This window comes from Abramis brama (assembly GCF_963993115.1).
Source record: "Abramis brama genome assembly, chromosome: 3".
Taxonomy (NCBI): domain Eukaryota; kingdom Metazoa; phylum Chordata; class Actinopteri; order Cypriniformes; family Leuciscidae; genus Abramis; species Abramis brama.
In genome coordinates this window covers 39,778,194-39,803,954 of record NC_139965.1, presented here as the reverse complement: position 1 = coordinate 39,803,954, position 25,761 = coordinate 39,778,194, and the positions used below count along the sequence as shown (strand labels likewise).

Sequence of the window (25,761 nt, the reverse complement as noted above, 5' to 3'; positions counted from 1 at the left end):
TCCGGATTTGTTCTTATCAAGATACTGTAATGATGTTTGTCAAGATAACGTGCTGTTTTTGGATTTATTTCTGATAGGAAACAGTAAAAAATGACAAATATCTGGATAATTCAATAAATAAAAAGTTTATTTAAATGTCATTTTTATTCAGTTGTAATGTATTATATTAAGCAAAATAAATAAAAGTTACTAACCGATTATGGCTTCTATATAAGTATAACCAAACATCTACTATTGACTTGTAAAATAGCAGTAAAGACCACAAATGCTAAGCCTAAAACACAAGTCACGCCTCTCCATTAGTTGTGGATTGTAATTTGTAAACACACAACTCATCATATTTTATACAGTACCTTTATTTATATGCTGGAAAATAACCAAAAAGTACAAAATTGAGTTTCATTCTTAATAGACCTAAGTCAGGATAGACGTCCATATTAAATTTTACATGGATGAAAATGAGGCTGCAAGAGATACACCTACAGGCTTTACAATGACATGCACTATAAACATACTAGATCACATGTGATTTTCAAAATACACTACTTGTTTTACTTTCATCAGCTGAATAATCTGCATTTTGTTCAATACACACTGAACACACTGTCCTCACTGGCTAATTTACATTGCTGTCACAAATTAAATATGGCGCTACCCTCACTATAAGGTCTATGGAGAACCTATTAAAGGACTACTGAGTGACAAGACAACACCATCAAACTGAACTTCCGAAGCATGTGGTCAACAAGTTTATTCAGTCTTGTTCAAAACGGTCACATATTTTGCTTTGATCATCCACCTCACACAAATATCTCAATAACTGCTCTAAAACAGTGGTGTTTTCACTATACAATAAAAACAATACTATTTAAAAACTTCATGGTATCACTGTACGGTACAGGCGCCGCTAGGCAGAAAGTCCTGGACGTAGGTAGCCACAGCTTTAGTGAGGTAAGTCATGGTGCCATAGCGGCCACTGGGTGCAGTATCATATAGGAGCCGGCAGATGCCTGTAGAGTGATCCTTTTCTAAAATACTGTCCTCTGCACCTAGATCCTTCTGTGGGACGGAGAGAGAAGAGATTTTTTAAATATTTGTTGATAATATATTGTTGATAACGCATACCATAATATATACCATAAATTCGTTTTAGTTAAATACCCATACCTGGTCCTTGAAGAACATGTCATTGGCGATGTGAACAACCTTCTCTATGTGGATGATGCTGCCAATGCTTTGTATGTCCACATCAGCCAGCATTGTAAGTACCAGGATCCCTTCCACCAGCAGCTGCCTATATTCAGGCTGAGGGACACGGTTCAGCACCCTTTCTACATGTACCGCAAACTTAATCTCACCCGGGGTCATCTGGACAGAGGAAGAGTGGTGGAGAAGGAAATTTGCAGTCAAAGTTACAGAAAGCAATTAGCACAACATGTTAAAGGATTTTTAAAAGGGTCCAAACCTCTCTTGTGGTAGAAGATGGGAGCACAAAGCCTTCTATTGAAAGGCCATGACACTGCGGGGAGAAAAAAAAATTCATATATTTCACTATTTTGCATAAAAATATTTTGCTATCCATTATATTGAACATGAGAGCAGACAAGATCATTTGTAATTTTAATGTACGAGGCTTCCAGCATCATCGGCTTACAGTTATTTTTAGCTGTACAAAACAGCTCATTATGATGCTTGATATTGCAATATTATTTTAAAGCATTGTCGTAATTATAAACTCATATTTTTACCATTTACAGCACTTGTTATTCTTCTAGGTCTCACATAATCACAGAAAATAGCTTACTTCCGCGTTGCAAAATGAGGTTGATCAAGGTCAAGTATTTTTTCAAACTATTTCATATGTTATTAACATAACACTGCTTTAATTCTGCCAACCTTCTGTAGAATCTTCCAGACTTTTTGATAGAAGCCTACAGGAACTCTGTTGAGAGCACCATCAAGCCTTCTTCTGCGCAGCCACTGGCCCTGCCGACTGTCCCGGGACGCACCGACACTCACAGAGCTGTCAAACCCATCAATTGAAGGCATCCGGTGCCTCTGCAAGTCACATTTTAGCACAGGTCAACAATTTGACCAATTTCTTGGTTAGTGGTATGACGTACTGTATTATTCAAGAAATGGTTTCTTCATGACAAATAAAATGAAAATCTACTTCACAAAACTTTGATCTGGTGATTAGGAAGGCATGTGACTTCATTATTCTGGTGCTTACAGACACCAAGTTTGACTTGCTTTAATAGAGTTTAATAGAGAGTTTTAGGACTCATTCCTACAGCACAGCTAATAATTAAATTATTTTTACACAGACTATTTGCACATTTTGCAACTCTTTGTAGCCTAATCTTACCCTTCAAAAAAATCTAAGCGAAAAGTAAATATGGCTTTGAAGAACTAAGCACTTACCCCTGGCTCCATTGTCCATTCACTTCCTGTGTCGAAGGATTGACCGGATAATGTCTACAAAGGGAAAAGACAGACACGGGGATGGACAGTTTTACAAACTTTCTACATGACGAAACTCTTTTGAGCCTTCCACAATTATGTTCACATTACCCATGGAATTAAACACCATGCCATGCACCTTCAGACCCCGTGAAACCTGTACATTTTTCTTTAATGCGATATCCAGATTTAAAATTAGATGTACAGTGAATTTCCTCCCATAACATTAACACATCCCATAACCAAACTGAGCAGCTGATATCAGGTTTTCTCTTGACATTTTTGAGTTGTTGAACTTAATTTGAGATTAGACCACATTACATGAGACTGAGTCACGGCTCATTAGACACATCACCTTACTTTGGATCGACCATGACAATCGGTGATCTTCCAGCTGAAAACATTTAAACACTATTAAACATATAGAGACAAGACATAGTAGCTATAGTGTTTTAATTTTTCTATCTTATAATTGTGCTTTTGTAATATCTGGCTTGTTTGTGTAGTCGCCTACCATCTTCATGTCACTCTTCAGTTTGCTGATGCCTGCACGCTCACTCTTGGTGGCGCCAACATTGCCGACCTCATGGATGGAGATGACAGGACTGGCGCCGGTCTCAACTGAACGAACTGAACAGTGAACATGCAAGCATTCAGACAACCAAACCAACCAGAGAAATGCAATGCTAAATGTTCTGACACGTATATTTTAGATTTTCCAGCTCAAAAGTACATAAAACTGTTATTTTCATGAAGTCACTCACCACTTCTCTGAACACCAAATTCTTTGCCGCTCAGAATGTGGTGGAGAAGATTCTTCAACTCAGAGGGACTCAGTTTCATTAGACTCTCAGTGGCCTCCTCACCTTCAACACACATAATATATATCAAATATTTTACAAACATTATTTTAAAAAAACATCCTCAAATATCCTAAAATGCACTATGAACACATGATGAATGATAAATGCAGTACCTGAGCAGTTTAGAGATTGGGCCAGCTCAGTTGCCATAACCTGAATGATGAGGCCAATCCTCAGCCGAAACATCTCACTGAACAAACTGGGCTGCGTTCTGATGATCATTGCAAGGTACACTATGATCTCCTAACACATATACAAAAACAAACATATACATTGAAAACAAACCTCAACAAATATTTCATAAGCAAGGTTTGATAGGAATCAGCACACAGAATTTCACTGAAAACATGAATTATGAAATATTTTGGCTAATTTGATAATGCTTTCATCTACTGTCATAAGAGTTTTATCATCTCACAATTTATCGTGTTCAAATAGTTTCCCTCCACAATCAACAGAATAAGTGAAAAGTTCTGTGTGCTCTTGGTTAAAATATTTACATACACTATTGGTTAAAATATTGGGGGATTTGTATTGTTTTTTGTAAGTCTCTTATGCTCACTTAGGCTGCATTTATTTGATCAAAAATAAAGTTTAAATAGTAATATTGTGAAATATTTTTACATTTTAAAATAACTCTTTTATATTTTAACATATTTTAAAATTAAATTTATTAATATGATGGCAAAGCTGAATTTTCAGCATCATTACTCCAGTCTTCAGTGTCACATGATCCTTCAGAAATATATATGCTGATTTGCCGCTCAAGTAACAATTCCTATTATTATCAGTGTTGAAAACAATTGATCTGCTTTATATTTTTGTGGAAAACTGATCAATTTTTTTCAGAATTCTTTAATGAATAGAAAGTTCAAAAGAAAACATTGAGAGAAAAAATCTTTCGTAACATTATAAATCTTTAGTGTCACTTTTGATCAATTTAATGCATCCTCGTATTAAGTATAAATTCCTTAAAAAAATCTTACTGACCACAAACTTTTGAACAGTAGTGGAAAATCAACATATGTTTGTGTGTAACCTGTGTGAGGATGGCGATAGTGATGTTGTTCTCGCTGGCTTGATCAATAAGTATGGCAAGTTGGTCAAGAGGCAAAGGCCTGCAGAGAAACATCCAGATTACACACACAATCTACCAATATTGTGCAGCGTTTCAGTGTCATCTGAGCTGGGAATATGAAAACTCACGCAGTAATAGTCTTCTCTCTGGGCTCTGGCGGTAAACCAACTGTCAAGTGTTTCTGATGGGCCAGCAAATCTGAGCAGGCCTACAAACATGACCATCAAGCAAAATACAGACCAATTCATGAAGTACATTCTGTACAATAATCTTATCCTGTGAAGTAAGAGTGCCGATCTAACAGAAAGAGTTGTGAGAAATGCTAATAGCTGGTATTGTAGTTCCTTTTACCACAAGCTTGTATTTACCCAGTCCAGTTCCTCCACTTTCTTGCGGAGCATGCCTGAAATCATACGGATGAGATCCCAGCAGCGTAGTTCTCCTGCCTTCTCATAGAGCTCCACCAGCAAACTCTTAACAGTGGTGCCGTTCCCATGCAGCTGAGTATCCCAATCCATTCCCCTGTGAGAAAACACACAACACATTAGATTTAATACCAAATAAAAACAACTCTATAGAGGTGTCCACACTCATAACTCTGATTCAAATGTGGCAAGGGACTTACTTGTCTTTGAAAAGGATGAAGAGGATGTCTGCCTGATCATGAAGGCTCTCTGTGTCTTTAAGCACTTGGACTAGACCACTGTAGTCAATGCCGCCACAAGTGTCCCGAGGCAGGTTATATTCAGAGGACATGGGCACATCTGGACTCTACAGAGTTCAATTAAACATATTAAAGAGTTTTCTGTCATCTCAGTTTCGCATTTTTAAAAGATCCTTTGTGTGTCTGCATATACACACATGACTGGTCCGTGGACCCGGGAAATCTTTTAGATTAAGCGCAGGCTGAGGGGAGCGGAAAAGCTTATTGGGAAGATACATGTGCACATCTGAAAAACAGACAAGGAACAAAGAAAGACAAGGCAAAACTGAATAGAAATGTAGATAGGCAAATGGTGTACTTTGCCTTGTTAGACAAATGCCTGATTGATTTGCTTCCAAAGAACAATTTTTGTCCTTTTTCCTTCAGTATGCCTCAACTGTTGCTTGTTCACTCAAAAATTACAATTCTGTCATCATTTAATTGCCCTCAAGTCATTCCAAACCTGTATGAGATTCTTTCTTCTGTGGAAAGTAAAGGACAATATTTTGAGAAACGTCTCAGTGTTTTTCTGTCCATACAGTGGAAGTCAATGGTCACCAAAAAAAAAAAAGAATATCTTCTTTTGCTGACATGTTTGGAACGACATGAGGGCGAGTATACAATGATAGAATTTATATTTTTAGATGAACAATCCCTTTAAATGTAAAAAAGGATCAGGCTCTTGAAGCACTTCATGCGGCAGCTTGGCCAGGTGAAACTACACACCTTTAAGCTTTTAATGCTTTTAATTCCATTCATGCATTCTGCCCTTTATTTCCACTGCATATTGCCTTGTTGCCTTTGCTATTTTTCAAATAAAAAAATATATTTACTACTGCAATGATAAGAGCACAAAAGACCCAACTAATACATTTTGTGATTCACTGCTGACTATTTGCCATATCGGTTGGTTGTTGCATCCCTAAAAATTACCCTTCAACGTGTAAGAGTTCATTAGTTCTGCTCACTGTGGATTTGGAGCTCCTTGGCTTTGTTCACAAGAGACACCATCTCACGTGTCTTAGTGGCTACAGCCTTGAAGCGACTCAGTCCTTTTGCCTCTCCCTCGACTCTGAGTCTCCGCTGAGGCACCGTTGCAGTTAACAGCTGGTCCAGGTATTGTGCTAGATCATCTGTATCTAAGAAAGAAAGGGTTAGAAAAGTCAGGATAAGAAAGAGATGAGAGAAAGAGAGGTTGTTTGGTTGGAGGTGGCGATGAGCAGCAAGATGCTCAAGTAAAACAGTTCACAATGCACCAAAACAGAACTGTTTGTGTGACATTACAGCCTGCAGTCTAAAGGGGATGATACACGTGGCAACTTTTTGAGCAATGTTGCTGGGCAATTTTGCCGTCAACGGGCAACCAGGTGAGACAGAGCCCACGACCGATCTAAAGTATCCAGATAGAAATTTGTAGCCCATTCTGAATGGGAAAGTGCCCAAGGAACATTGCTTAAAAAAGTTGCCCCGTGTATCATCACCTTAAGGGTAAATGCATTCCTTGGAGAATCATTCAAGCTTGATAATGCAGATTATTGGTTTTTTTTTAATCAATCAATCATCCATTTAATTTTTTACAGGAATTTGAAAGAAAATCAAAATCATAAGAAAGTAATATAAACAATGCAAGAATCTTTAACAACATGATGCGGTTTTCACACTGCAAGTGCTCACTGCAAATGATCAACATAAAAATAACACATTTTGCAATGATGGTAGAGAAAAAAGGCCAAGATGCCAAAGTAAACCAGAAGAGTTGAAGGTCAGAGATGTTTAAATGTTTTGTCCAGCAAATTCTACATTATAAAAACTGTTAAAGTCATTTAGTGTACTTAAAATCCATCACACAAACTCTCCCAAAGAACAGACTCAATAAACTATAAATATTTATGCTAAAATGTAGCCTAGTCATAAAAATCAATGTAAAATAAGGGAAGTATTCAAAAATAACTAATGCATTAGAAAACAAAGGAACAGAGAGTTTACCAATGTGAGCTATTTAAATCACAACCCTACATCAAGGACTTCAACTCACATTACCAACATCAGTATCTGACCATTTCAAAAGTCATTGTCAAACAAAATCTCTTTGCCAGAATATTCTTTATTTCCCCTTACCATCACTGAAGTTCAGGTCATGCACAGCACCACTAAAGTAGCTGTCCTCAACATCATCATCTTCATCCCAGCCCCTACTGGAGCGTGTCTTACCACTATCAAGGAAGCTCAGATGAGCACAACAAGACGTGGTCACAAACTCAGATAACTTTCCAGTCTGGATCCTAGCAAAATTGAGAGCAGCAAGCAGGTGAGCGGAGAGTGCACTTGAATGTGTATAGTTGATGACATGATATTTATTTACATCCTCATTATCTGACCTTGCCCCTCCAAAGTAGCCATCCTGAAGCTTCTTAAGTGTGGCCAGCACAGCAGGTTCCAAGTCTGTGTGGTCATGGTCTAAGAAGTCACACACAAAAAATTAGGAAAAACCTACACACTTCAAATTTAATATTGTTTTCCGTTGACCCTACATTACCAGAGGCACCAGTTTTTACTCACTAAGCATGGTCTGGGAAACAGGAAAGGTGACGGTAGGACGGCCAGTCATCCTCCAGCGAGAAGACAAGTAAGACAGGTCAGTGCGCAACATTTCCACGATCATCTTGTTGTCCAGGGCCAGATAGAACTGCTGATGATCTATGAACTACAGTACAGCAACGTGACATGAAGTAATGTGAAATCATGTGAAAAGAAAGAGAAAAGACAAAAAACATTTGGCCTTTAGGGTATATTTTAAAAGCTTTATGTGGGTCATTTCTGTCTCACCAACTTATTTTTATTTAACCTCTGGTGGGTGATAAGCAGTGGCTCTCTAAGTCAACATAAGGCTCAAACATGCCTAGTTCAGCACATTATGATGAACCTGAGGTGTGAAGCTAAAGATGGTGTTGCGGATGCTGTAAAGCTTGGAGGTTCCCAACACGCCAATCCTACGGTAAGGTCTGCCGGTCAGCCCCAGTCTCTCATTACGCCCTTGGAGAAAAGCAAACACACACATGCACCCTAAATACATGAAACAAGTATTTGTGTCAACTAAAAATATAGTTGACTGTCAAAAGCAATAGCGTGTTTTTGTATTTCTTCATACTAGTATCAAGTGAGACTCCATGGTGTACCACTTCCTACCTAGTCTGGCATAAATGTGGCTGAGAACCCGAGATGGCTGCACTCTGATAGGGTGTATGTCTGCCACTGTCTCCACATCAATCCCATTCTTCTGCAGGAGTGCCTTAATATCTTCATTCTCAGCAAGGACGGACACTTGTCAGAACAAAATGCAAACATCAAGATGAATTTTAACCATGCAATGCATCACATGCTATTGGTTAAAAAATTTGAAAAATACCTTGTACAACAACATCCGGTTTAAGGATGGTTGAGAACCTGCGGTTTAAAGGGTCTATCTCTCCAGGAGCCAAAAACCCCTGAAATGGATAGGAAAGGTAGAGGTGTTTGTCATACTTCCCCAAATATAACTTGGTACGAAAGATCGCGTTAACCGAATATTTTAAGTCATTGACTGATATTTATTTATTTTTTTAAGCAGTGACTGAAAAATATCGGAAGGCTGTCCATTTTGACAGATTATACTGAGGGTGATCTACTCTAACTTGTAACTTTAATTCCCACCTCTGTCCAGTTGGTGGCCACTGATGCAGAAGGAGGGCATGCTGCAAATAAATAAATGCATAATCTAGTCTATAGGCTCAACCTTTAAGTTAAAGGCACACTATGCAAGATTTGTACCTTAATATAATAGCTTCAAAATCATTTAGATGGTAAACGAACTCGTAGTAGGGCGAATCATCCCGATAGCAAAGCAAGGGGGAGCATAATCATGTCTTCCACATGGCAAAACCAGCAATGCAAGTTTGAGAGGTGGTGCCCCGACAAATCTCGCGAGAATCACGACTTGCTTTACGGCATGACGTCACATACATCAACAACATATGAAGCAGCCTCTATGGAAGACACTAGCACGCATTTCAGACGTGAATCATGGCAGAGTCGATGAAGAAAGCGCGGTCGGAAGAGTGCAGAGACGGCTCTGCGTGAGTGGTATTTACGACAGTAACGTTAAATACAAGTACTCCACAGCGACTCTAGGGGTCACTGTTTGAGAAAAATGGAAACTGCATAGTGTGCCTTTAATGATAGTTTTTTTCCGTTCACATTTTTAAAAAAATTAAATCAAATGTCTTATCATTAATAAATGAAAATTAAAATGAAGGGTAATTATAGATTAAAATGGAATTTTTACGACCCTGTCCATCAAAATGACAATGAGAAAGTCTAACGCAACTAGTGCTTGGTACAAAGCTTTCAAAGAAGAAGTATAGCAAAGACATGACCTATAACCTCTCACCTCTGCCAAAAGGTTGCCCAGGACATAAAGGGACTGGCCCCACTTCAGAGGGCACTTTCCCATTGGGATCCTCTCCACCGTGTGAGGATTAACATACTCTTCATCCACCTGAAATAATGGGAAAAAATGATGTTATCAAAAGTATAAAAAGCTAATTTCATCAGAATTTAATCTGAGTTGACATGAATCCAGTGAAATTTCACTGATATTCCATTTTTTGTTTTAAAAAATCAATTTAATATTGTCTTACCTTATCAGGAGGAACACTATAGAGCTCAGGCAGCAGCCGTATACCATCTTTCTGTTTGATCATGATACCTTCCAGAGCTTCTCGATACTCCTGAACCTGAGAGAACGGAAATGAGCAACACAACCTTGAGAACATCTTGTTTGACTAATTTTTAACCTCCAGAAAGTCACTCTTAAGCTTTGCCTTTGCTAAAGTCTTTACAGTAGCTGCCAGAAGCCTCCTGAATTCTCTACAATCCACTTAAGGCTGAAATAAACTATACAACTTTTGCCATCAGATTTTAAAACACTAGGCATCCTACATGTGACTGTAAATGGTTACGGAAATGTGCATCATACACTAAATGACTGAGGATCACATACTACCAGACTTTAAAGTCGTTCTGATTACAACACACTTCACAACACAACCTATGTGTTTTAAAATTGGCTTAAAATATCAAACATTTTTGATACCCTACAACTGGACAGAATCATAGCCTGAAGTTTTAAAAAATGATAAAACGTCTATATCCATCACATACTGTACTATGCAGCTGCCTGTGAAATCTTTCAACTCCAACTGCCCAAAATCTGCAGACTGGATCTAACTAGCATTGACTCCTCCAGACTGCAAATTGGGGCAAAAATCTGTGCAAAAGTTATGTAGAGTATTCCAGCCTTTACTAGTATAACTAACTAACTAAATGTAACTTTAACCTCTACACTATGTTTACAATCACATTAGCATCTGTACTAGCCCTTGCACCTGAGTCTTAGTATTTTGGTGATTTCAGTACCTTTAGCTAAATATTTAGCCAATTGACAATTAAACAACTTATGCAAAATATATCATGTAATAGGTTTGATTAGAAAACATCTGAACAAAGTGTACTAAAGAATAGACAAACAATTCAGTAGCACTCAATGCTTTCTGTGCTAATAATATTCTGGCTCTCTTTTGGCTAACCCTGGTAGAAATGTAGGGTAGAAATACCCTTAATTTTGATTATAATCTTTCATGTTTCAAGAATGAGATGGATTCAAAAATAATGAATGTAGGTAAAAATCATCATTTTACCTGCTCTGGACTGTTGATGAAGATGCCATCCAAGATTAGGTAGGTCCAAAAAAGTGGCCACTCGCATTCAATGTTTTCAAAAAGCTTCAGCTCAGCAGATTCATAGTACAGCCTGTTGGGGTCCTATTGGGAAAAAAGGTCATGCATTTTAAAAGTATGATCAACTTACAGTAGTTCATTTAATGCATAATTAGAAATGACAAAAGTTACACAGCTACATATTTACATTTCTGTAATAATTCTTAATATTCAATGTAATATTTAATGTATTTGCTGCTACATATTATAAAGTATCTGTACAACCCCATTTCCAGAAAAGTTGGGACATTTTGTAAAATGTAGTAAAATCATGAATCTGTGATTCGTTAATTCTCTTAAACCTTTATTTAACTGACAAAAATACAAAGAAAAGATGTCCATTTTTTTCACTTACCAACTTAATTGTATTATGTAAATATATATTTAAAAAAAATGTTATGGCTGCGACACACTACAAAAGATTTGGGACATGTTTACCACTGTATCACCTTTTTAATCATTTGGGAATTGAAGATACTAAATGCTGCAAGTGGAACTTTTGCTTAATTTTGCCTGATACAAGACAGCTGCTCAACAATCCATGGTCGTCGTCGTCGTCTCCTTTTCATGATGGCCCATACGTTTTCAATAGGAGCAAGATCTAGACTGCAGGTGTAGAGTGTCAACGAAACCACTCTGTTATTGCACGTGCAGAATGAGGCCTGTCATTGTCTTGCCCTAATAACCATGGACTTCCCAGGAAAGATGTCATCTTGATGTCTCTGTATAATCCCAATATATGCCTCCATGTCAGTGGTACCTTCACACACACCCAAGTCACCCATGCCGTTTGCACTGATGCACATCCATACAATGACAGATGTTTGCTTTTGCACCTGGACCTGGATGGTCCCTTTCGTCTTTGGAACACTTAACTTGATGTCAGTTTTTCTCAGAAACAAGCTGAAAGGTGGACTCATGGGACCACAGCACACATTTCCACTGTCTTTTGGACCGTCTGAGATGAGCGCGGGCCCAGAGAACTCTGTGGCATCTCTGCAAAGAATTGACGTATAGGTTTCTCTTTGCATAACAACGATTCAAGTTGCTTTTCTTGATGCAGCGGCAGATTGCGTTAAGTGAACGGTTTTTCAAGGTACTCCCGAGCCCATGTGGCTGTATTTAACACAGTAGCATGACGGATTCTCATGCAATGCCATCTGAGGGCTTGAAGGTCACAAAAATTCCTGCCTTGGCCTACTGGACTGAGATTTCTCTGGATTCCCTGAATCTTTTCACAATATTATGCATGATAGATGGTGAAAGACCAAAATTCGTTGCAATCTTGCATTGAGTTATGTGATTTTTGAATTGTTTTTTATAATCTTTTCACTTTTATTTTACCTATGTCTCAACTTTTTTAGAGTGTGTTGCATCAAAATATTTGTTTAAATATATTTACAAAATACAATTAAGTTGGTCATTGGAAACATTGGTAATTTTTGTACTTTTGTCAGTTAAATAAAGGTTTAAGAGAATTAACTAAATCACAGATTCTTGATTTTATTGCATTTGACAAAATGTCCCAACTTTTCTGGAAATGGGGTTGTATAAACAGAAAATTATCCAATAAGGTGTAAAGTGTGACCTAATTTGTCTGTGTATTGGATATACTGACCTCTTTAGGAGTTTTGTGGCCATCTCTAAGGAAACGACAGCAGCCATATCTTCCCTACAGACAAGAAATGCAAGTAAAAGGAATAAACCACCCTAGTGTCAGAGACAGACGGCTGTTAAACAAGTTCCTCATGTCGGAGATCAAGTTCTGACCTGGAGCTTGGAGATGATTTCCTCTTTAGTGATATTGACTAACTCCATGTCTTCCACAGCAAAGGCTGGATATGAAATGATGGACAGGAGCCCAGCATCCACCTCTTTAGATGTCGAAGCTCTGGGTAACAAGGAGCTCAGAATGGACTGAGAGAAATATGTGGTAGTAGGAAGATGGTAATCATTTTAATCTTTTTTTTACTAAGCATGCTGATGCTGAAAAACAATGCATAGGAAAATCCAAAGCACTGGAATATCTATAACCTCACCTGACAGTGCTGGATATCATCTGCTAAAGCATGAACCACAGAGTCAGGTCCTCCTTTGGCCCCAAATAAATTCAAGTCATCTAGGGCTTCAAGTGCTGCCTGCAGTTACAAAGGGTCCATTCAGGGGCTGTTACAGTATTTTGTCCTAGCAAGAATCTCAATTCAATAGTCAGAACAAAGCCTATATTTATTCACTGTGAATTGAAATTCAGGGCCACAGACTACAAATTAGGCATAGCCTTCTCTGCCAGAGATTACCTTCACTCTTATGTTTAGTGTTTAATCATTGAGGTTGCCACAATTAAACTTTTAATACTTATTTTCTGAATTCAAATGGGTACATTGTATCTAATGAGGTTAAGGGCTAGTTCCTTGCCCTTAAAATGGTACTCTGTCTTCTCTGACAGAGAACAACCAGAACCATTCTTCTCTGAGCAAAGTGTCGCAAGAGGAACAAACAGAACTGACACAAGCTTGCAGGGTAAGTTGGGGAGGAACATTAATACCAGAGAGGCCATGTAGAGGTTACATTGGGTTATGTTCATCAGAGACGTTAATAGACAGTGTTCATGAGCACACAGTGTGAACCCCCTCCCCATGCCAGTCTGAGAGTTCTCAGCTGCTCGGAGAAGGACTGACAGCATTATGTGGAAATGAGTGTGCGAGAAAGAGAGAGAGAGAGACAAAAAGAAGGACAATTCATTTGTTTATTTTGCTTCATTAGACTCACTTTAGCCATTCCGATTGAGCTGGCATTGAGCTCAGGGATCCCCTGATTGGTTTTGTCTCCTCTCTCCCACATCCCATAGTCCTGAACAGTAATGGGAGAAAATGTCAGTCACAGACACACAGCGCCTCACAGCTAAAACATATATAAGGCCTAAATGATGAATACTGAGAGACTTACAGCCACTTTGTAAGCAGCTTCAATGTAAAACATCAGATTTTGGACCACATCCACCTCGTCCTGAGTGTACACTATGTGCAGCCCTAAAAGGACATAAGACACAGCAAAGGATATATGTGGGAGAAGTTAATGCTGGGCTGAAGTAAACTGACAGCAGCCAATCAGATTCTTGGAATACTCTTCTCACACTGCTGTTTTGTCAATGACTAGTTAATCTAGTTAGACATGTACTTAAGTCTAGGGCCACACAATTACAGCAAAAATCTATGAATTGTTGGTTATTTTTCTTTGATTTTGATTAATAGAATTGAAGGGATAGGTCACTCAAAAATTACAATTCTGTCATCAATTACTGACCCTCATGTTGTTCCAAACCCATAAAACTTCAGAACTCAAATGAAGATATATTTAATATTCTCTTATCATTTTTGTCCATCCATTGAAAGTCTATGCAACCGAAATTTTCAAGCTTCAAAAACTTCATAATGTAATCCATATGAATTGAGCAGTTTAATCCTGTGTCTTCTGAAGAGACACAATTCTTTCATATGATGAACAGATTAAATTTAGGCTATAAACACTGATCAATGCACTTACATAGAGCACATCAAATATGGTAAATGGAAGCACAAATGTGCTTGTTTAAAAAGACAGAGCAAACCTTGTTGGTTCTTGAACATCAAAGCAAGCACACTGCAATCATGTCTCTTCAGAAGGCGTGAATTAAACCACTCAGTTCATACGAATTACTTTAACAATCTTTCAATGAACTTTTTGTGTAAGAGTAAACGTTTTGGTGTAATGGACTTTTTAATGGAGGGACAAAAATCTCTCAAATTTCAGTAAAATATTTTCATTCATGTTTTAAAGATGAATGAAAGTCTTGTGTGTTTGAAACAACATTAAGGTGAGTAAACGATGGCAGAATTATAATATTTGAGTGAACTATCCTTTAATCAAAATATTTTGTCTGTGGTAACAATGCATCATATTTTTGTCCGAGATTGGCTACAGTGCTCAACCACTGCAAAAAAAAAAACTTTTTGTACACAATTACGAGCTCACAACAACTCACAAGCCATGACTATAATCTTTATTATTTATTTGAATAACTGTGCAGCCCTACTAAAACCTTAGCTGTAAAACATGGACAAAAGAGAGGTTCTACTGATTTACAGGAATAGAAAGGAAGCTTGCACACTTCTAAGGCCGGGTCACACCAAGCCGACAGTCGGCCGTTGGGCAACATCAGGCTGTATTTGAGTGTCGGTCTGCTAAGTTTTTTGGTATGTTCTGCACAATTGGCACTAGTTGGGCGCCATCTGTTTTTTTTGGGCCGATTCAGCATGTTGAATCGGCGTAGGACCATCAGTGAGAGAGAGAACTCTGATTGGCTGTTCAGCATAGCGAACGAGTCAGTGCACGAGAATAAAAACGAAAGTGATGAAAGCGAGTGTGGCAAGCAGGGCGGGGCCGAGAGCCGTGGGAACGGAGCGGTTACTCACGGAGGAGCTCTGGGAGGTTAAAGGAGGAGCAACGACAGTGAAGGATGAGAGAGGACCAAGCCTGGACTATTTATGTTGTGTTTTATGTTTTATTAACTGTTATAATTTTACGTCATCTTACCTGAGCATTCGAATGCATGAATATTGTCATAATAACATGAGCCAGCAGAAAAGAAGAAAGTATTCAGCGCGATTGATATTCAAAATAGTAAGCAAGTGCTGCTTTGTTTACGGTTCATATATCTGCAGTCCTAGTTTCGGTTTCCTTTTTTGAATGACGAAAATAGACTATTGATACCTGCTGATATAGACAGATATTCACGTCCACGCAGGCGCATAATGCACATGGTTGTTGACAGTCGCCTTTAGTCCTTTTGGGGTGTTCAAGCGCAGCTTTTTGGCCGAGACGTAGCTGACGAGAGGCGACAACACAGATGGCTTTCGTCGCCACTAGTTCTTTGACGTAGGCTTGGTGTGTCCCAGGTTTAGAGGAATAACTGAGTGCCCTTAAGAGTCTCATGTGTCTTATGTCACGTTATGCAAGCTCTAAAGCAAGACCTGGAGTACCTGAGGCAGTCATCTGAGCCAGGAAGAGCAGGTAGACGGAGGTAGCGTCGAGCTGGAGATGCCCCCATTCCCGGTCACCCACCACAGTGGCACAGGTCTGAGTGCTATACTTGGCATGAAGGCTGTCCAAAGTGCTCTTACTGTATTTGAACTTCTCCACTTTGTCCAGCTGTGGGGGGACAAGAGAGAACACTTCAGACAAGTGGTAATTTGTGTTATTATTAATATTGTAAATTAGGTAACACTTTATTTTGATGGTCCCCAAACAGAGATTTAACGTTGCACCTACATGTCAGCTAACTCTCAGTAGAGTATTAGTAGACTGTCTGCTTACACTTTATTTTGGTGTTCCCCAACAGACATAACTGACTATAAGTTACTTAAGTACATGTCAACTTATTCTACTAATCCCAACCCGAACCCTAACAGTCTACTATAATCAACTAATACTCTAATGAGAGTTAGTAGACATCTAGGTGCAACTTTACATATAGTCAACAGAATGTCTAAAAGTGACAATCAAAATAATGTGTAGCCGTAGATTATTACAATTTAAATTAACCGTTTTCTTTTATATTATATTTTAACATTTATTCCAGTGATTGCAAAGCTGAGTTTTCAGCAGCCATTACTCCAGTCTTCAGTGTTAATAGCTGATGGTACCTGTCGCATGATGCATTGTAGAAGTGCCCTCATTAATTTTACCACACTCTGAAAGAAGAAAAACAGAGATCAGTGCACACAGACTGCCTCCAAAAACAACACTTGGAACAGGCTCAACTGTGACCTTTCGGCTCATCGTTTAATAGCACATGCAAGAGTAACATGACACTTCTGAGCCCACTGTAAAGAGACAGCTTAGGTACACTGATACATACACACATGGGGCATGAAAAGACAACTGACCTTTCTTTTCTTTTTTTGATTGAATATTTTGGTGTGGCGTCTAATTTAAGATCATACGAATGCAGATTATTCAACAGTTGTTACAGTTTACTCAAGTGATCACAGATTTTCATCCAGTCGAACATATTGAGTTTGTTAGTTTTGTTGACTATTCTGGGTTCTCTATACTGTATGTCCTCATGAACAAATGTTGTTACTGAACAAATATCTTAAAAGTTGTAATGTATTAATAAAACAAAAACAACATATCCCGTCCCAGGTTGTACCTGCTCAAGCTCGTAAGCTTTAGCCTTGTCTTCATCGCGGTCTGCATTCTTCCTGTAGGCCAAACTAAGAGCCCAGACAGACAGGATGCTGTAGACATTGTCCCTCACCCAGGCATCAGGCTGCTCTTTGCTTGCTGGTAACAGACCTGTCACTGGGTCCTACAAGTTACCAATACAGCTAGTTAAAATGATTAACAGCTACATGATAAATTTGCTCTGCCATTGCACACTATCTAACTAATCAAGAAGCAAGAATTACCTTTACCACATACAGTAATACATATGTAAAACTATATATCATGTAGACTATTGTTCAATGTTTGGGATCAGTAAGAAATATATTAAGTAAATTAATACATTTATTCAGAAATTATGCATTAAATCAAATTGACAGTAAAGTTATTTATATAGTTACAAAAAAAATTCAATCTTTCTATTAATCAAAGAATCCTGAAAAAAATGTATCACAGTTTCCGCAAGAATATTAAGCAGCACAACTGTTTTCAACATTGATAATAGTAAGAAAGGTTTCTTGAGCAGCAAATCAGAATATTATAATGATTTTTGAAGGATCATGTGACACAGGAATAAATTACATTATAGAATATATTAAAATAGAAAAAAGCTATTGTATATAGCAATAATATTTCACAATGTTACTATTTTTACTGTATTTTTATCAAATAAATGCCGCCTTGGTGAGCCTAAAAGACTTTTTTTTAAACAATAACAATCTTACTGACCCCAAGTTTTTGCCCTAGAATTTATTTTTATTTATTTATTTTTTCCTTTATCTTTATGAAGGACGGTATATTATGTGTAACCATATAAATCACATAACGTGTTTTATTTTTATGTAAAATGCTCAATCTGAATTTTGAATTAAATTGTAGCCTAAATAAATAAGTACACTAGCACAGATAAATAAATAAATTAACAGATTTACAAGATTAAGTAATTGGTCGATTTTGTCACTTTTCAATGTCTATTTTTTGCACCAGACCCTGGTCAAACTCTGGCCCTGAAATACCCTACACATGATGTAGATTTTATTATACATTTAAGTTTAATACAAGTGTTTGGTTGTTTGTTCTTAACAAAACACTAAAAACACTGAACTGCAATATTTTCTATAATGTACATGAATACAGATCCAAGAACTAAGGCAGATCAAAAATGTCTACTATAAGAACTTCAATGAATGAAGGCATGGTTAGTGAAAACAAGCTTTTTAGGGAAGCATCAGTGTAGAAATGAAACACTCACTTGATGACGCAGAATAGTCTGATGAACTATCCGCGCGTAGTTGTCAAGTTTAACTCCAGAATTGCTGCGACTCCTCATTTTAGTGCCTAGCAGGTTTGCGAAAAACCTTTATGCTTCAAAAACCGCCAACATCCTCCTGCAATAAACCAATGTGGACATTAATAACAGGAGGCGAGCTGAACGAATTTGAAACCAAGTTGTCAAAGGGCTGCATGTAGGGACGCACGCGCTGCATGACCAAACTACAAAACGTGTTATTCCCGACAAAACTTGCGTAGATTCAGTAAACATAAACAAACCTGATCACGTAAGGGCAAAATCCGGAAGGAAAGTAAATTACTCATGCACACTCGCGAGTTACAGTCAGTTGGGAGGATCCTCCGACTTTTCAAAATAACAGTGAGCTCAACTTAATGTATAGCGACACACTTTTAAAAGCATGCAGTTTATGAACAAGTCTGAAAAAGCTTGAGATCTCGGAGTAAGTGGAGCAAAAACTTTCACCTCAAAGACTGTAGTTACACATCTTGTTATACAGTAAATGTCATTCCTGACGTCATGCTGAACATGAGTTCAAATGCACTATGCACATCTTTGGGGGGGGGAGGAGAGGGGGGTGGGGTTCATGAAACACACGAAAACAAAGATTTGGCTATATTTTGTTATGTAAAAGAACGAACAAAATTTGATTTCTATTATGTAGCCTATATAAAGTATAGGCTACATATAGGTCTAGGCTTCACAAACAGAAATGGGCAAACCTAACAACTTGCAATTTAAAACTGAACTGGTGCAATATAAGTCTCTAAGATTTAGGCTATTTTATATATTTTGGGTTAATTAGATTATTTTCTTTGGTGCTATCATGATTCCAACAGTAAGAACACTTTGTAAATCCTCAGCCTATGTATAATTCTTTGTAAGTATTCAGTGTTGTGTAACATGCATAAACATTTAGACCGATGCTCATTATTTCCTTTTGCCAAAAGTGCACATTCATATAGTTTCAAAGAGAAGTGTCTCGCTCGTGTCCACTAAGTGGCAGTAGTCGCACCCTATCATGTTTCTAGGTCAGATTTCAATCATCATTTAATTTGTTTTTTTTTAATTTAAATTTGCTTTAAGGAATTATTTGTTTGTTTCCTTACATCTCAACTTATGTCCTCTGAATTTCAAGAAAAATGATCTGAGTTTTTTTATGTCTGCTCCGTTCATCATCTCACCTTCCTCCCTCTAAGCTCTAGTTCCGGGCAGTGATCTGTGGCCACATAATTTCCCCCTTGCTTAATTGCTCTATCCCAGTTAATGTTGTTATTTTGATGTGTAGGCTAAATATATTTTTTATTTAATAAGTACCTTATTACTGAAAAGTAAGGTTTCACTTTATTTTGATGGTCCCTTTAACACATTCTGCTGACTAACTTTGCACACATGTCTACTAACTCTCATTAGTGTTTTAGTAGACTGGTAGGGTTAGGGTTATAATAAGTTGACATGTAGTTGCAAAGTTGCTTATAGTCAGTAGAATGTCTGTTAGGGGAGCATCAAAATAAAGAGTTAGCAAATATTAAGCAGACAGTCTATTAATAAACAATAAAAGTTAGCTGACATGTAGGCCTAGTTGCAAAGTCACTTATAGAATATTAAAAAGGGACCATCAAAATAAAGTCCTACCAAAAGTAATAATTATGTTGGGACATATAAGATAGTTGCCTTCATGTTTCATTTAGAAAAGTTAATATTTTCATGTGGTATGGGTCATCTAGTGTTTAGCACTTAAACCACTCTGACAGTCAGGAGGAATGATAACGATTACTAGGTACTTATCTATGATTTTATGAATTCCATAGTTCTTTGTCACTCAGAAGGCATGCTTAGACTGAGTGTCAATCTGCTGCACAGCTCTGCCACCATGTGACATATATTCTCTTGATATATCTGTCTGGCAGCAAAAATTGTCAGTGATAAAATGCCAATTTCAAATTGTCATTTGAACATGAGCAACACTGATTTATACGTCTCTGAACGCTATCTCTATTCGTTGCACATGCTTGGCTAACCTTTTTGAAGTCTAGGTCTGCCATATCAGCCAAATGGCTGCTGTGTGCTGCGTGGGTCCCTGGTCTCAGAAACCCTGATCACACCTCTGAGGCTTGCATGACAAATATGTAATGACTGATCACCACATTGGAATTATGCGGTTTTGCATTATATTCGACTTTGTAGACAGAACCTTTTTGTTTTCTAAATTGAAAAAATGCAAAAAAGGTCTTCACTCTAAAAATACTTTATTTGTTACAAACAGGAGATAAAGAATATACAAACGTTACGGCTCTTTGCCTTCGTCAGTGTCGATATTTTCTTTATCTCCTGTTTGTAACAAATATTCTTAGAGTGCAGACCTTTTTTGCATTTTTGTACTGATATATAGCACCTAATTAGCTAGGAGAGCGCGGTGAGAGTTTTGATGAAATAAAAAATCCCAAAAAGTTACACAACATAAAAAAAATCACATATTGTACATAAGTTGTCACAGTATAAGAATATGTGAATAACTCAATTTTAAGGATAGAACCTTATAATTTGAAGGTGGCGTGATGTGCCGTGGCATAAATAAAACTTTACATTTTTAAATGCACAATTTTATTCCCACAGTTTTTACTGGAACTGCTGCATAGCAAACTGCAGTGATCTGTGCAACTTTGAAGGCAACAAATTGAGTTTGTGACATATAGGGAATTTTCTCAGAACACGTTTTTATTTCAGAACTACAAAGTTCACTCATATGAGACATGCACATAGAGTTACAGTACAGTAAATATTACCTCTTATAGAGATATATATAGTCAGATACATAAAAATGGAGCTTTAGATGAACTGTTGAATCATACAAAAGAGAAAAACAATAAATAAGAAATCCAATATTGAAATGATGCTTGGAAATCGTGAGATGAGACACTTATAACAACATAAATAGTGAAAGATAAATGAGTCTTAAATTAAATACTACAAACGTGAGCACACACAAAGGCAAAGGATGGAGGTAAATGGTTAATAATATATCTAGACACGATCAATAATGGCAAACTTTGCACTTTCTCTGTCCCTTTTCTCATAGACTAACTTTGGTTGAACGACTTTTCGGTTGAGCTAAGGCACTTCACGGTTTACGCTTGCCTTCACTTGCATATATAGCTTTCAAGTAACATGATCTAATACTACAGACCAGTTTCCATGTTTAGACTGAGCTTAGTCCTGAGATGAGCTGTTAGTGGCAAGGGCCATACTCTACTCCAGGTATATCCAGGACACGGACTGGACTTAATCTGGTTCAGGGAATCTGGCCCAAAATGGCATTCTTCATAACATATACTGTATCACCCTCCCAGCGCATCAGTCCATCAACAATGTAATTTGAATCTCACTAATAATGCTTCCTGTATATAGCAATACACTGTGCATGTAGGTTATGAGGAAAAAGTCCACGTTATGTAGCCTATCTTATGATAAGCCACAATCTTCAGATTACCTATTGCCTCCTTTGTGGCTTTAGAGGAGTCAGTCCTAGCCCTAACTATATATCTAACTGATGATTAACTGCACATTCACATTCAGTTGCCCCTGTTGCTCATTGACTCAAGCTCTTGTCATGCATGATGGTGTAAAAACGTCAGATCAGAGAGGAAAGACGGAGTCTTCATTTTAGGAATTAATCGGTTGGCTGTAGGAACAGTGGCCTCTCCTGTGGATGAAAATATACATAAAGAATCAGTGAATATAGTTCTCACATTTCTTGTTAAATAGTCTGAAAGTACTGCCAGCAAGAAGAAAAAAAAACTTTTAATGTTTAAAGTCGGCATGAAAAGGAAGTTGCGATAGTCTTTTCTTCCCTATTGTGACGTATATCCAAGTGAAATGGCTTCTTGAACAGGAAACAACATAAGGCGGGACTTGATTGGAATTGTTTGGATGGTTTTGATCTAATGTGACGGGTTGTCCCGCCTCGCGCCAGTAAACAGTTATTTTAGTAAATTAGAGTTAGAATTATTTTAGTATTTTAGTAAACAAAGTTATTTTGGTTAAAGATTATACGAGGGCAAGTGGATAAAATAAAAAAAAATTGCACAGATAAATTATTTATTGCAATACCCTGTTCAAAAAAATTACAATTGTCCATTTTTCACCTTTGTCAAGTGACTTTAAGTGATGCATTTACCTGCATATTCCTGTCGAGCACTCATAGTTGTTCTGGCAGTAGGCACCGTGAGGTTTAGTACCCATGATCCTCCATAATGGGGTCATTCGAGCAGTTCTCTTCAGTGACTTTTGAACTTTCTGCACAGAGGAGGGTGTGTCCAACTGTGGCAGAGGGCTGCAGGTCACCTGAAACACACAAAATGCGTAAATGAGCTCTACACTAATAAAACTTAATATCCATTTCATAAAATAGATCAAATTATACAACCCTTTCTGAGCATAAGAGCATATAAAATATTATTTTAATGCTATTCTTTTTCTTTTTTTTAAGGAATTGCATGAAGTAAAAATTGAACACACAAACAGAAATATCATCAAACTTAGATGGTGTAAAAGTCAATAGAGAGCCACGAAAAAATTTGTGGCTAAATATTATTTGTGGCTGAAAAAATGTGTAGCTAAATATTCAAAATGAAAAAAATAAAATAATCATAATTACCTGCTGGACAATCACCAAAAACACCAGGCACCAGGCTAGAAGAGCCCCTCTGTGAATGTGATCCTGCATGCTGAATGAATAGATTCAGTTGCTGTAACAGAGACACTGACTAAAGAGATGATATACTGTCTTATATACCCTCCACTCAGCATAAGAGACTGCCTCTCCCTCATTCCTCTCACTCTCTCTCTCTCCCTCTCTCTCTCTCCCTCTCTGCTTTTTCATTGCCAGATGTGGCATTTGTTTGCTTAATGTTTGTGACTAGGATAATCTGATGTCCTCTGGGACTCTGGGAGAAAATGCAGCCAAAGTTGAGAGAAGCAAGGGATAAGGAAGAACGAGAGGAATGAAAGATAAGAACAAAAATCAGACATACTGTAGGCTTTTGGACATGTGCTTGTCAGCATTTTAGAGTCCAATGATGTAAATCTGCAGTTTCACAGTTTGTTGAACTGTATAATTTATGCTATGCAATGGTATACTCACCGATTTAAAAGCCTGATGTAAATAATTTGATTTATATCAGATTCCAAGGCTTCTGAATCAACATTTGCCATCCTGTTTCTTCAACATTCCTTTGACATAGTTCTTCTGTCTCCCTTTTATCATATACACGTGCACAGGGACCTTGTGTTTTAATAAAGAATAATAAATGGACAAATGAGTCAGATATGAGTGCCCCGGGCCTCTGATCCAGCTCATCACAAAGGTTCCACATTGACTCATGGTGTTTACTGGTTCTGATGCTTGTCATCTTGGGATTGTCAAATAATACACAGTACTATTTCATAAGCTGGTGGCCTTGTTTTAAACAATTCTAGCATTCTAGCATCGCTGTGTTGGTCATAGTATTGTGATAGAGCTCAAGGTTAAGCTTATCTGCAAGTTCCTTCTTGTTCAGATCAACATTGTATTAAATCTATTCAGATTAAGTGTTTATTGAGGTCAAGCACAGCAATCTGCTCACAACACACTTTGAGGACTGGCCTTTCCTCTTTATGCGTGTGGTAGTTACAGTACCATTCAAAAGTTTAGGATCACTTTTTAAAGAAATTAATACTTTTATTGAGCAAGGACTGTCACAGTGTCTGGTTTGTGTTCCCTTGGTGTCCACTAGAGGTCCCCTTCCCCCACGGTGTCATTCTCATTAGAAACTGCATTTCCCACAATCCTTGTCTGCACTCATCACTGTTCATTGTACCCAGCTGTTCCCCATCATGATTATTAGTTGTGTGTGTATTTATACCCTGTCTGTTTTAGTGTTTGTTACGAGTCCTTGTTATTCGTCACACCACCTTTGATCGTCAGTTGATCGTCAGTTGATCGTCAGTTGATCGTCAGTTGATCGTCAGTTGTGTCTTGTTCTGTTCTTGTAATTTTGGATTGCTTACATTGAGTTTGACCTTTGCTTGGACTGTTTATGAGTATGGATTTCCCCAATAAATATTACTTACTGCTATTGGATCTTCTCCTCTTTTCCTGTGAGTGGATCGTGACAAGGACACATTCAATTGATCAAAAGTTACAGTAAATAATTATAATATTTCAAAAGTGTTTGAATGTTATTCAATTCATCAAATAATCCTGATAAAATAAGTATCATGGTTTTCAGAAAAATATTAAGCAGTGTGATGTTTCTTGAGCAGCAAATCAGTGTGATTTCTGAAGGATCATGTGACAATGAAGGCTGGAGTAATGATGCTGATAACTTTTCCATCACAGGAATAAATTACATTTTTAAATATATTAAAATAGAAATCAGTTATTTTAAATTGTAATAATATTTTACAATATTATTTTATACAATATCATTTTTTCCTGTATTTTTGATCAAATAAATGCTGCATTGGTGAGTATAAGACACTTCTTTCAAAAACATTAAAAGTCTTACCGACCCAAATTTTGAACAGTAGTGTATATTTAATGGAAAGCTAAAAAGTTGAGAAAATTACTCTCTTTTTTTCTATTTACACAACCAGAGATGCTAAGGAATTTACTTGAATAGTCAAACTAAGGACACAAAGTGGGTGATTTAGGTCACTGAAAACATAAAAACGTTGCAGTATTTGAAATGTAAACCTAGCTTGATGAAAAATTGCCTTTAGTTATTTAGCAGGGTTGGGTAATCGGCCTTAACTGAGGTGAACAGAAACACCAACCATGTGCTTCCAAAGTTCAGTTCCGCTTTTCTGTGCAATTCTACCAGGAAATCTGTATCCAACACCATCTGCACAGACGTGACTCCTCTGAGGGTCACTGGTTGGTTGCAATCCAGTCTCAGTTCGTGTACAGTACACAAAATTTTATCTATTGATTCGTGTTCGTTCTATTTCAATAGGAAGTATATTTCGTGTCTGCACCACGTTTTTCTTTCTGCCAATCTGGAGCATTGTTTTTTTCTCATTTGTTTTTCATTTTTTTAAAGGGGTGTTTGATTATGATTTCACTTTTCTAACTAGTTAGTGTGTAATGTTGTTGTTTGAGCATAAACAATGACATCACCAACCCTAGAATTTACATAAACCCTGCCCCCGGGAACGCGATTTATAGATTGTCATGACAGAATATGCTAATCAATGACTAGAAGATAGTTAACTCCACATCAGCTATAAATTCATCAACTAACCATTCAGAAATGTCCTGTCACATTCTACATGTTGTCACTTCTTCTTGAGTCTCTCCATAATTG

General features: G+C 37.5%; 2 protein-coding genes across 2 annotated transcripts; both read right to left on the bottom strand.

Annotated features, from left to right (window-relative positions):
• Nucleotides 1-109: 109 nt before the first annotated feature.
• phka1a (phosphorylase kinase, alpha 1a (muscle)) lies at nt 110-18,955 on the bottom strand. Its single transcript, XM_084109335.1, has 33 exons — nt 18,676-18,955; nt 18,377-18,512; nt 17,111-17,269; nt 16,602-16,649; nt 15,939-16,107; nt 13,867-13,949; nt 13,690-13,770; nt 12,960-13,058; nt 12,691-12,837; nt 12,539-12,592; nt 10,843-10,965; nt 9,784-9,879; nt 9,534-9,641; nt 8,514-8,592; nt 8,294-8,428; nt 8,031-8,140; nt 7,667-7,811; nt 7,486-7,564; nt 7,226-7,389; nt 6,076-6,246; nt 5,266-5,354; nt 5,030-5,175; nt 4,773-4,926; nt 4,533-4,612; nt 4,366-4,444; nt 3,440-3,569; nt 3,228-3,329; nt 2,978-3,093; nt 2,425-2,478; nt 1,897-2,058; nt 1,466-1,519; nt 1,168-1,368; nt 110-1,059 (listed from the first exon to the last, which is right to left on the bottom strand). The coding sequence occupies exons 2-33, from the start codon at nt 18,452-18,454 to the stop codon at nt 886-888; spliced, it is 3,669 nt and encodes a 1,222-aa protein (XP_083965461.1). The 5' UTR covers nt 18,455-18,512; nt 18,676-18,955; the 3' UTR covers nt 110-885.
• A 2,138-nt stretch (nt 18,956-21,093) lies between these two features.
• leap2 (liver-expressed antimicrobial peptide 2) lies at nt 21,094-23,232 on the bottom strand. The gene is made up of 3 exons (XM_084109686.1): nt 23,073-23,232; nt 22,593-22,759; nt 21,094-22,118 (listed from the first exon to the last, which is right to left on the bottom strand). Exons 1-3 carry the CDS (start codon nt 23,139-23,141, stop codon nt 22,079-22,081), a joined length of 276 nt encoding a protein of 91 aa, XP_083965812.1. The 5' UTR covers nt 23,142-23,232; the 3' UTR covers nt 21,094-22,078.
• Between the last annotated feature and the right edge of the window lie 2,529 nt (nt 23,233-25,761).

Bases quoted from the DNA above. Each gene is read 5' to 3' on its own strand.
- phka1a (XM_084109335.1), bottom strand. From the start codon at position 18,454: ATGAGGAGTCGCAGCAATTCTGGAGTTAAACTTGACAACTACGCGCGG. The intron at 13,771-13,866 runs GTAAGTCTCTCA...ATTACTGTTCAG, and splicing joins AAGCTGCTTACAAAGTGGCT to GACTATGGGATGTGGGAGAG. The intron at 1,060-1,167 runs GTATGGGTATTT...TCCGTCCCACAG, and splicing joins ACATGTTCTTCAAGGACCAG to AAGGATCTAGGTGCAGAGGA.
- leap2 (XM_084109686.1), bottom strand. From the start codon at position 23,141: ATGCAGGATCACATTCACAGAGGGGCTCTTCTAGCCTGGTGCCTGGTG. The intron at 22,760-23,072 runs GTAATTATGATT...TGTGTGTTTCAG, and splicing joins TTTTGGTGATTGTCCAGCAG to GTGACCTGCAGCCCTCTGCC. The intron at 22,119-22,592 runs GTAAATGCATCA...TTTCATCCACAG, and splicing joins TGCTCGACAGGAATATGCAG to GAGAGGCCACTGTTCCTACA.